We start from the raw sequence: 12083 nt of genomic DNA on the forward strand, positions 1-12083 counted from the left end.
ATGTCCTTACATAAATTAAAATAAAATTAGATTTATCTATTTACTAGTTCTTTCTAAATTTTAAAATTTAGGTTTATCTATTTACTAGTTTTTTCTATATTTTAAAATTTAAATAATCATTTAAAGACAATTTATTTCTCAAGATCTAACCATATTCATACTTTGAATTTGAAAAAATTAACCAAAGAGATCAGTCTCAATGAAATCAGATCCATCTGAATTCCCTTCACCCTGTTAAAAATTCAGATCCAACCTCAAACCCTTTTAACACTGAAATTCTTTAGCACAAGCCTATGCATCTTGAGCAAACACAATGACCCATTTGACCGCTGTAAATTTTGTAGCACAAAACTCAGATACCTGATTAAACACAATGAACCATTTGAAATGGAAAACGAAAATAAAATTGGAGGAATTGTATAAGAGTTGATAAAGTGTGCAGCCACAACAGAGCAGCCATGAGATCGATTTCCATACAATAAAATTCCAAAAAGTGTCTGTTTGGGAAAATCACACTCAAAAAAGTTCCCATCCTACAATATTGTCTAGAAAGAAAACATTGCAAGCCCAATCCTACCTATGACATATGAACATTGTGATGATAAAACTACAGTGTTTGCCGAGCAGAGAGCGGAGATAGTTGCATCGCTCTTTTGTCTTTCACAACCTCAAAGCCTCGGGCACAGAAAAACCTGGTACTGCATCAATGCCTGAAGAAACTTAATCTCGAAGCTTGAAAAACCCACCGAAATCCGTCAAAAGAATCAGATATTAATAAATATCACGAATGCCTCTGCAAGTTTCAATCGGTACTGCCTTTGTACAAATTCTCAAACTGTATAGCCAACAAAAGCAGAAACACAAAAGAGGGAAAAAACGAAGCTTGATCATTGCGGCATGAGATTCGATCCTGCGCTCAGCAACGCTGTGCGCTCAAGTGCTTGGAGACGTGAGCCAGGGACTGCAGATTGGATTTAACGATGGTGTCCACGAATAAACATGTCTCCTCATTGGTATTCCCATGCGGCACTGGTTCCAGGTTTTCCATTTATGACCGTTTCTTGCAGATTGGTAATGGATCGATAATTGCTCAGCCCTGTGATCTCCCCCAACGATGCTGAAGCTCAGAATATGCTGCTCCTCATCCAGAATGTCGAGCCTCTCAGTGTTGGTGGCCGCAGGGAGACCAGAGACGACTTGAACCTCTCTGAGGCAGCTGACCTTTACCTTCAGATCCCCCTCACCTCGTATGGAGCACTTGCGGACAAAGTGCTTGTAAATTTGGGGCTCATCGAAGCGTTGAACCAGCGACCAGACAACGCTCACCGGCGCCTCGACTCGCTGGACTCGCAGGGCGCCAGTCTTGTTAATTTTCTTTGATACTCTGGAGGTCGGCTCCTCCTTGTTAGAAGGTACGGAGATCAAATCCTGGGACGATCTCCAGACTTCCCGAGGCTGCGATTCACACATAATTTTCTCAGCTAGCCCTCGCCCCTCCCCCAAAATTACAGACAGATACCTCTTCCCGAGTTTCGAACTCGAATCTGCCCCTGCACAATCGCTAGTAAAATCACTATTTTGCAGTCAGAAAACTGATTCTTTTGGTTCAGACGAACAAACAGGGCAAGCGATGGAGCAAGCGCAGGATAAATTTATCAAAATGCTGTTCAACAATGGAATCTTATATGGCAAGGCTTCTCACCCTTACGATCCCGCGACCTCCCGAAAAGTCTCCGAGCGAAATCCGACAGATGGGTTCCTCAGGGCAAGAGCTAATCGAGGGTTGCAGAGGACCTGCGAGGTGAGCCAGCACCATGAGAGGACCTGCGAGGTGAGGGAGCACCGTGAGCGGGAGCGGTGTATGCTCGAGAGGGTTGCAGAGGACCTGGAGCGCGAATGGAGCAATAGAGCAACGAAAATGAGTCTTTGGCGCGAGCTCTCGGTTTGAAAATGCGCCAGCATGGCGGGTGCCAGCTCGGAGGTGGTGGGTCACCCGGAGAAAGTTTGACGCGATGGGGTCAGGGCTCCCGGAGAAATGCACGATGCGGGATGGAAGGGCATGGGCATGCATGGTAAAGGGACCTGGGCCGTTAATGCAGTTAATGCTCTATGGCACGCTGGTTAGCTCTTGTTTTTCATGTTCATCCTGCTTTAAACGTGCATTTCAAAATCCACATCGACACGATGAAATGTCCATCCGTGGAAGCAATTTCGGTTCATCCACACAACTTAACAAAGTAAGTTGGAACGAGGTCATGTATTGTGGCGGTGTGCTTTTGAAGAAAAAATTATAACTAAAAATGTTATTTTCATGCAAATTTCATGACGACAGTTTGCAGCACAAATCCGGGGGATATAACTTATTCGGTTGAAGTTAAAACAAAAATTATAATGCGTAAAATAAATTTATAAGCTCCCAACATCGTTTACTCACTCTGTTCGGCATCAATGACATTTGGTGACATCACGGCCGTGAAATTCCTGCGTGACAGAAGAGTGATCTGTTTTAGGAGTCGTCTAATGAGGTGAAGGAATTGGTTGATCGCCAAAAGTGGTTAGAATTCAATTTTTTTTTGTAGAGACAGTGTTTGAATCGTGTTTTTGATGGTTGAAATAGATTCAGCATCATTACAAACGTCTAAGACACCTAAAATTTTGAAGTTTAACAATTATAATTTGGATTTACAAAAATCCTTGTCAGATTTTCTCCAAATATGACTTGAATTTCCATAACTTTCCAAACAATTCTTTCGGTTAGTTAAACTATACCTATATTTTACTATTATTATCATTGATGAATCGAGCTTATCCGGATTGCAGAATTTCAGGGAAGCTGCAATACGACTTATTAATTACCACTTAGACCATTGCCTCGACTCAAGCCATAAGCTATAATTAGGACATTGCCTCCACTTAAGTCATAAGCTATAGAGTTGGAATTTCAAAACAAAATCAATAAAATTTGATTGTTTTCACATTGTACTAATTTATTTTTATAATCTCAAAAAAAAACTTTAATAATTTCTTAACAAAATTTTAAACGGTCAAACAAATCACATGTAACAAATAATTTACCCATCAATTTCCATCCTCTACCAATCATGATGTGATACACGGCGCACTGATATATTTTATTGGTTGACCACGCAAAAAAGTTAAAAATTACGTATTCATGGAGATGGCTGAGGGTCCAGGGTTTCAGCGACAGGAATAATAAATCTCCCGTAATTTTCAGATGGCTGAGGGTCCAGGCTTTCAGCGACAGGAATAATAAATCTCCCGTAATTTTCAGAAATGTACGGCAGACGAGTAGCCCAGGGAATTTTAGCATGTTACTTTAAAAATTTTAAAAACTGGTAGAAAGCAAAATTAAAATTTCTTTTGGCGCGTAATTTTTGCTGAGCACTTCTCTGACGTGCTAGAGGGATCTTGACGTGCTGTGACGTGTTCAATTTTGAACACTCATTGGGCATGTCTTTGATCGAAAGTTCCAGGGTTTTTAAATTTGCGGCATGTCTCTTGCTAAGGCAGCGATGGGAAATAGAACAAGAAATGAATTACAATATCCATGTTCTCAGTCAAGATGCTTAACTTATTTTGGTAGTACGTTCTTGGAGATATTTGAAATTTGCGGCATGTCTTGGGAAGGCAGCGATGGGAGATATAACAGGTCGGGTCCATGTGAGTAAGTATAGATTGGAATATCCATGTTCTCAGTCAAGATGCTTAACTTATTTTGGTAGTACGTTCTTGGAGATATTTTAAATTTGCGGCATGTCTTGGGAAGGCAGCGATGGGAGATATAACAGGTCGTGTCCATGTGAGCAAGAAATAAATTGGAATATCTATGTTCTCAGTCAAGATGCTGAACCTATTTTGGTAGTAAGTTTTTGGAATATCTCGAATCCTGGACTGTTGTGAGGTTAATTAATTCTACAATATTTTTTAAATCTGCAATCAAGATAAAGATCCGAATCAAGAAATGTTTCCAAACTACTATTATCATTCACAGCTTCATCAACTTCTTGTTAGGGATCTCACAATCTTCACAGCTTCATCAACTTCTTGTTAAGGATCTCAAATAATCTTCATTGCTTTTGTGCAATAGAGTTGCAACTAGCAATTGGAAGTTATGATAGAACAATGGACAATGGAATCAAAGTTGATTGACAATCTGCACTGGTTTTGGGCATTGAAATCCAACTGAGTTGGTAATGTTTACTTTTAAATAAAGAAATTAACACAATCATTTGAATTAAAATAGAAATAAATAAAACATTTAACAGTGTTTTAAATTGATTGTCTAACTATTACAAGTTTTGGCTTTTTTTTTTTAATTGATTGTCTCACTATTACAAGTTTTGGCTTTTTATTTTTGGTGATGATCTCAATTTTTGTCTGACTTGTGAATTCTTGTTTTTGTATTTCCAAGACAAATCATCACCCATGACATCTCATGGAAGTAATTTTTTACTCCTTTGCTTTTGTTTATCCAATCACCTGCCAGGAAGAGCCCTCCACGTTCCCTTCAAGATCTATTATAAGTGATTATTTCAACGAACGCTTCAGGGTCAGCACTGTTTTAAATGGGAATATTCGGATCTGCTGTGGCGGGCTTCATAAAATAGTATCACTGCATTAAAGTGATCAGTATAGAGGCTGGAGAGACCTGTTGTGGCTGACTTGAATACTGTGTGAAAGAGTGGTTTCTAGTCTGATTCGGCTCAGTTCAATTCTTTTGGCTGATAAGAGTTTTTCTCAGTGGGGCTAATTGTCTTCAATAACCGATTAGGAAACTCGGGGAGCATACAGAATACTGCAGAAGTAGGATATTCATGAACTGAACAGATGAAAGAGCTTACCAATTCCTGCAGTGAATGGTGTGCTTATTTTACGAGCTCTTCCGAGGAGAATATGATACGCTAAATCCATTAATAATACGTAATCAGCCAGTGCAGACCTCCTAAGCACCTAAGCAGCCACAGTGAGAACGTGGGTGAGCCGGTTCTAAATCAAAATCCATCAAGTATATGTACTAGGACCTGGTTAAGAAAACAAGGATGGCCATATTTACAGGCAAGTTCATTAATTTGATTATATTTTTCATTTAACAACTATCTTTGTTTGTTTTTTATTGTGTAAAAATCACAAGGATTTCACAATAAAATCTTAGGATCACTAAAAGAGTAATGGTGGTGTTTAAAAACAGTAATGGTGGTGTTTAAAAACATCATTGCTGGGATCCCACTCGAGTATCAATTTATCTAGAGCATGAAAACTACCAATAACTTAACCAACTCAAGTTTACCAAAACACCCTAACCTAAAATGTCTAGCATGGCTGCATATTTATAATCTGATATGTATATGTTTCTAAGATTGTTTTGGTACTTGAAATTTGTTAAGAACTTCTAATATTTGCTTATTGATTTCCATTCATTGAATTGATTTATCAAACCCAGAGCTCTGGAGCAATTTTTGTGGCCCCCCAAATTCATCGTCCCCTGCTCGAAACTGTGAAGAGAGCTGCAGTTTACCCCTATCTTTCAGCTCTGAATTACTACACACCTTCCTTTTTTCCTCGTGCAGCGAACATGCTCTGATCACAATCACATATTTAGTCTTCTTGCTCACATTCTGGTCCATTATTCTCATCAACTGGGCAAGGCGGAGAAGCATACTGAGCAAAGTGAAACCTCAAAAGCCATTTCGCCAATGTGTTGCAGTGATAAATATTATATTGGGTGCGATTAATTTGGGACTGGGGATTTGGTTTTTACAAGAGAAATTAGCCAATGGATCTCATTTAACTCCCTTGCATGAATGGCTTGTACTTTTAGTACAAGGATTAGCATGGTTTACTCTCGGATTAACAGTCACAAGAGGGTTAAAACGGTCCATGACGAGATTTGTGCGTGTTTGGTGGATCGTGTCATTTTTGCTTGGAACAGTGGACGGTGTTTCAGCTGGGCTGAATTTCATCAATGACAGAGAACTTTCCTATGGGACCATTCTCTCCCTTCTTTCGTGGTCAGCATGTTGTTTGATGCTCATTACTGCTGTGAAAGAGGATTTGAAGTATTCAGAGGGTCGTATTCTGTCAGAAATTTTTCTAAGTAGGATTTACCGAAATTATGGGCCTCTCGATTCCAGCCAAACGTTTTCTGAGGAAAATCAGATGCTGTTGAAGTTAAATTCCAATGTCACTCCTTTTGCCAAGGCTGGATTCTTCAGCAGGATGACATTTTGGTGGTTGAATTCTCTTTTGTCCAAAGGAATAAAGAGGCCTCTAGAAGAAGATGATTTGCCTTGTGTGTGTGCAGATGATCAAGCAAAGAATAGTTATACAATATTTACAGAAGAACTGATTAGGCAAAAACGGAAAAACCGATCTGCCACTCCAGTCTTCTGGGCTTTGGTTAGATGTCACTGGAAAAATCTGGCAAGGACTGGGTTCTATGCTTTTCTCAATATAGTTACTGTGTCTTCTGGACCACTTCTTCTGGACGCCTTTATTGGATTTTCAGAAGGTAGACAATCATTCAAATACGAAGGTTTTGTTTTGGTAGGAACACTCTTTATTGCCAAGGCAATAGAGTCCATATCTCAAAGGCAATGGTATTTTGGCACTAAACGGATTGGTCTGCAAATGCGCTCTTCACTCATTGCAGCAATCTATCAGAAACAACTAAAGTTGTCCAATGAAGCTAAACAGGTGCATTCAGCAGGAGAAATCATGAATTATATGGCAGTAGATGCTTACCGTATTGGGGAATTTCCCTTCTCGTTTCATCAGACTTGGACTACAGTACTCCAGCTCATATTTGCTTTAACCATCCGTGTCCATGCAATTGGATGGGCAACACTTTCAGCCTTGGCAGTTATCATCATTACCATGCTTTGTAACTCTCCATTGGCGAAGTTACAGCAGAAGTTTCAAACTAAACTCATGTCAGCCCAGGATCAGCGGTTAAGGGCTACCACAGAAGCTCTGGTGTGTATGAAAGTACTGAAATTGCATGCATGGGAGGAACGTTTCAAAGAAAATATTGAGAAGCTGCGCAAGGTAGACTTCAAATTTCTCTCCGCGGTTCAGTTTCGAAGAACCTACAGTGCGTTCTTGTCTTGGTCAACTCCCGTTTTGGTTTCAACTGCAACTTTTGTAACGTGCTATTTTCTTAATATTCCTCTTACTCCAAGCAACGTTTTCACGTTCATAGCCACCTTGCGCCTCGTTCAAGAACCAATTAGACTAATTCCTGATACAATTGCTATTTTCATTCAAGCAAAGGTCTCATTAAGTCGTATCATCAACTTTCTCGAGGCTACAGAATTACAGGGTCGGGTAGTTGAGGGTGTCTTTCGTCAGAACGCTGACCACTCTCTTGTTATCAATTCTGCAACATTCAGTTGGGATTCCAGTTCATCAATGCCCACATTGAGAAACATAAATATGGAGGTGAAACATGGCCAAAAATTGGCAATTTGTGGAGAAGTTGGATCCGGAAAATCAACTTTTTTAGCTGCAATGCTTGGAGAAGTACCGAAGCTGAGGGGCAGAGTGAGTACGGATTTTTTTTAGAAGACGGTTTCTTTTCACGCTTTCTTTTCATTAAGAAAAAGAGAGTACATTCTCTATAGATTTCCATACATTGTCTCTTAGATTCCCGGTCAGTTACAGTTTCTATTTTCCCATATTTCTTATACAAAATTTGTCTCTAATTCCCATACCAATGCCTCTGTTTGCATATATTCCCTATCTTATCTATACGACTGTAACTATTTTCTACTTATCCACAAAATAGAAAGCAGTTCCCTCTTCAGTTCTTGTTTATCAATAATTTCACCAGGAACAACCTTTTATCTGGAATGGATTTCCTAATTAGTATTAATATACCCAGTATTCATAAGTCTGTCTTGTACATATGCCACGGAATGATACTTACCTGATTCTGAATCGATTCCACTCTTTGACAGTACATCAGCAACCTGGTTCTGTTCTCAGAATAAGTATGGATTATTTACCTGCTTAACCTAACATTATCAATCATTTGTATTGGTGGATTTTTTTTCTCATTATACTCAACCCTGCCTCTGCAGTTGCAAGTCTGTGGCAACCTCGCATATGTTTCTCAGACTGCATGGATTCAAACAGGAACGGTACGAGACAACATATTATTCGGACGTCCCATGGAGGACAAATATCAGGATGTTATCCTCAAGTCTTCGCTGGATAAAGATATCCAGAGTCTTCCCTTTGGTGATCTGACTGAAATAGGAGAAAGAGGTGTCAATCTCAGTGGTGGCCAGAAACAGCGGATACAGCTTGCCCGTGCTTTATATCAAGATTCTGATATTTATCTTTTGGATGATCCTTTCAGCGCTGTTGATGTTCATACGGCTAATAACTTGTTGAAGGTTAATATGGTCATTTCGTTTTTATATAAAATTAATTACAAAAATAAATATGAATCACAAAATTCTGAGATCAAATACATTTGAAATTATTATATAACTAATACCAACTATATATGTTGCACCTTTCTATGACAATGATTTTCGGTTTTCATAGCTTCCTAATATTCTATTGATCACAGATTTTGATGTGTAGGAATATATAATGGGAGCACTGTCAAAAAAAACAGTAATCCTTGTAACACACCAAGTTGATTTTCTCCCGGCATTTGATGCTATTCTGGTCAGTAAACCGTTATCCTAGTCATGTGGAAGCTGTTTGTTTGCTTGTAAACACCCTTATGGCAATGTTTTCTGATGGATGGCACATCAAAATTTTTCCTGCAACTTTAACATATTTTTTAATGCTAATAGTTTTGACCTTCTTTTGTTAGAATTTCTACACTGAAATTTTTCTCTTTTGCAGCTGATGTTGGACGGTGAGATTCATCAAGCCGGTAAATATCAGGAACTGTTAGTCTCAAGTGAGGCATTTAGGGACCTTGTGAATGCACACAAGAACACTGTTGGTTCCAATGAATCAGCAGCGAGAAAGCCATCCACAAAAGCTGAACCTGTCAAGGAAGAGAGAGATATTCAAAGCACCAATTCACAGAAACAACAACTGATTTCAAATATAGCTTCTAACAGGGAACAGCTAGTTAGAAGGGAAGAGAAGGAAGTTGGGGACACTGGCCTGAAGCCATATATTGACTATTTGAAACAGAATAAAGGTTTCTTATATTTTTCATGTGCCGCTCTTAGTAATCTTATAGTTTTGATTGGGCGGATTTTAGGAAATACTTGGATGGCTGCTAAGGTGCAAAGTCCTCAAATCAGTGTATTAAAGTTAATAATAGTGTACTCATCCATTGGGTTCACATCTGTATTTTTCATATTACTTCAGTCAATCTTCCGCATTATTATGGGGCTTGAGGCATCAAAGTCCTTTTTTTCTGACCTTCTGACTTCTTTATTCCGAGCACCAACGGCATTCTTTGATGCAACTCCGTTGGGAAGAGTTCTCAGCAGAGTAAGTCTTTTACGTAATCACCATAGGTTTCCTTTTTCCCTTTTCGCATTTTAACATAAACTGAAATTTAATATAAATTTAAGGGTAGAAAGCCACTGCCATTTCTAGTGGTGTTCTCTGTTTTGCCTTTTGAACAGGATTTTGGTCATCCAGGCCCGCCCCTGGGCAGATATGTCGATGCAAACGAACCATGAAAATTTAAAACATTCCTCATCTATAATGAAGATATGTTTCTGTTTTATTCCGCTGAAAAAAAAAGAAAGCTACTGCCATTTATTTTCTCAACCTCCTTTTCCAGGTTTCTTCGGATTTCAGCATTCTTGATGTAGACATTCCTAACAGCTTTATGCTGTGCTTGTCATCTACCATGCAAGCTTACAGCAATCTTGGAGTCGTGGCTGTTGTAACATGGCAAGTTTTGTTTGCAGGGATTCCATTGATTTATTTGGCCTTTCAACTCCAGGTAAACAGCTAATTCACACAAGTTTCCTGGGAAGACTCTTTACTTGACTGTCAACATTGTGAGAAATTATAACTGATTTTTTGTTTGTTCGATTTAATCAGAAATACTATTTCGCTTCTGCTAAAGAACTGATGAGACTGAATGGTACAACGAAATCACCTATTGCAAATCATTTCGGGGAGTCCATAGCAGGAACAATGACCATTAGGGCTTTCAGGGTTGAGGATCAGTTTTTGAAGAAGAACTTAGACCTTATTGACAAAAATTCAAGCCCCTTTTTCCACACTTTCTCAGCCATCCAATGGTTGATTCAGCGTCTGGAGGTGTTTAATGCAACTGTTCTTTGCTCCTCTGCTCTTGCTATGGTTCTACTCCCAAAGGGCAGCATCAATCCTGGTATGAACAATGAAACTAAATGTCAACTGTGGGTGATTTCTGCTGTAACTGGACGGCTTTTATGTATAAGATAATCATGCCTAACAATTTGAACTGGTGCAGGATTTGTTGGGATGGCCTTCTCTTATGGTCTATCATTGAACACATCGTTTGTTCAAAGTATCCAAAACCAATGTACACTTGCAAACTACATTGTTTCTGTAGAACGCATCAAACAGTACATGCACATTCCTAGTGAGGCACCAGCCGTTATAGAAGATCACAGACCAACAGATAATTGGCCCTCGCATGGGAAGGTGGAATTACAAGACTTGAAGGTATCTGAGTTGTGTTTTCTAACAAGATGACTGTGTTTAAATTATAAATTTGAATCGTGAGTGATTTTTTCAATCAAACATATTTGATCTGTGTGCAGATTAGATATAGGTCCAACAGTCCACTTGTTTTACGGGGCATTACATGTACATTTGAAGGAGGGAAAAGGATTGGCATTGTTGGCCGAACAGGAAGTGGGAAAACCACTCTCCTTAGTGCTATTTTTCGTTTAGTTGAACCTGCAGCTGGTAGAATCCTTATAGATGGTTTGGATATTAACTCTATTGGACTGCATGATTTGCGGTCGCGCCTTGGGATTATTCCTCAAGAGCCAACTCTTTTTCATGGAACTATTCGCTTCAACCTAGATCCATTATCTGAGCACTCAGAATTGACAATTTGGGAAGTATGTAAATTCTATTCAACATGATCTCTAACTGAGTTTATCATATGCAGAATGAAAAAATAAATAATGATATGAATTTATTTTCTGCTTTGATTAAGGTTTTGAACAAGTGTCAACTTGGAGACAATGTAAGGGGGAAGGTGGATGGCTTAGATGCACTAGGTAAATTTTGTAGTAAATATATATTTTGAATGCAATAAAATTCTTTGACCAAGAATTTCGCTGTTACATTTGGAAATTTTTTGTGGTTCTAAGAGATCAATAAAATGCAGTGGCGAGTGATGGAGATAATTGGAGTGTTGGGCAAAAACAATTATTTTGTTTGGGACGTGCATTGCTAAGGAAAAGTCGAGTCCTTCTTCTAGATGAAGCAACAACATCAATTGACAATGCTACAGATGCCATTCTCCAAACAATAATTAGAAAGGAATTTGCAGATTGCACTGTAATTACTGTTGCACACAGGATACCCACTATTATGGACAGTGACATAGTTGTTGCCATCAATGATGGTAAGGCCCTATCATTGTATCTTATTTCTTTGCTGTATGCATGGATTGGTTTCGAGTTTCCACTGAATTTGTTGTACTCGAGGAAATGGATGGTAATGAAAGTAGATCAATTCACTTGTACCTAATTTGAATTGTTATGATTTTGAATACATGCAAGTGAGATGGTGGAGTGTGATAATCCATTGAAACTGATGGAGAGGGAAGGATCGTTGTTCAGGAGGTTGGTGACAGAGTACTGGTCTCAAACATCAAATTCTCTTCTTCATGCAACAAGTGCTAATGAATAATGATACAGGATCATTTCAAAAAATTTCCTTTCCCCAATTCCATGTTGATATTTGTGCACCAAAACTGTTTGTTATGCCTATGTGTGATCATTTTGAAGAATTTCCTTTCTATCAGAGATGGAGACTGTTAGGGTTCCACCCTAATCCCCTTATTTATGTAATGGGATCACGTCATAGTCAAGAGTCAATAAAGCCCATATTACTAATTGTAAGTGGTT

At 38.8% G+C, this 12083-nt stretch overlaps 1 protein-coding gene across 1 annotated transcript; it reads left to right on the plus strand.

Annotated features, from left to right (window-relative positions):
- The first annotated feature begins 2035 nt into the window (after window positions 1–2035).
- On the plus strand, window positions 2036–11865 carry LOC149194624 (ABC transporter C family member 10-like). Its single transcript, XM_089407733.1, has 12 exons — window positions 2036–2120; window positions 5462–7560; window positions 8100–8417; window positions 8611–8697; window positions 8881–9486; window positions 9785–9949; window positions 10051–10345; window positions 10448–10662; window positions 10761–11066; window positions 11165–11228; window positions 11339–11583; window positions 11740–11865. Exons 1-12 carry the CDS (start codon window positions 2036–2038, stop codon window positions 11863–11865), a joined length of 4611 nt encoding a protein of 1536 aa, XP_089263859.1.
- The last annotated feature ends 218 nt before the right edge of the window (window positions 11866–12083 follow it).

The sequence above is a fragment of the Pinus tabuliformis genome, chromosome 2_2 (genome assembly GCF_031772625.1).
Source record: "Pinus tabuliformis cultivar Carrire ecotype Pingquan chromosome 2_2, CPIR1, whole genome shotgun sequence".
Taxonomy (NCBI): domain Eukaryota; kingdom Viridiplantae; phylum Streptophyta; class Pinopsida; order Pinales; family Pinaceae; genus Pinus; species Pinus tabuliformis.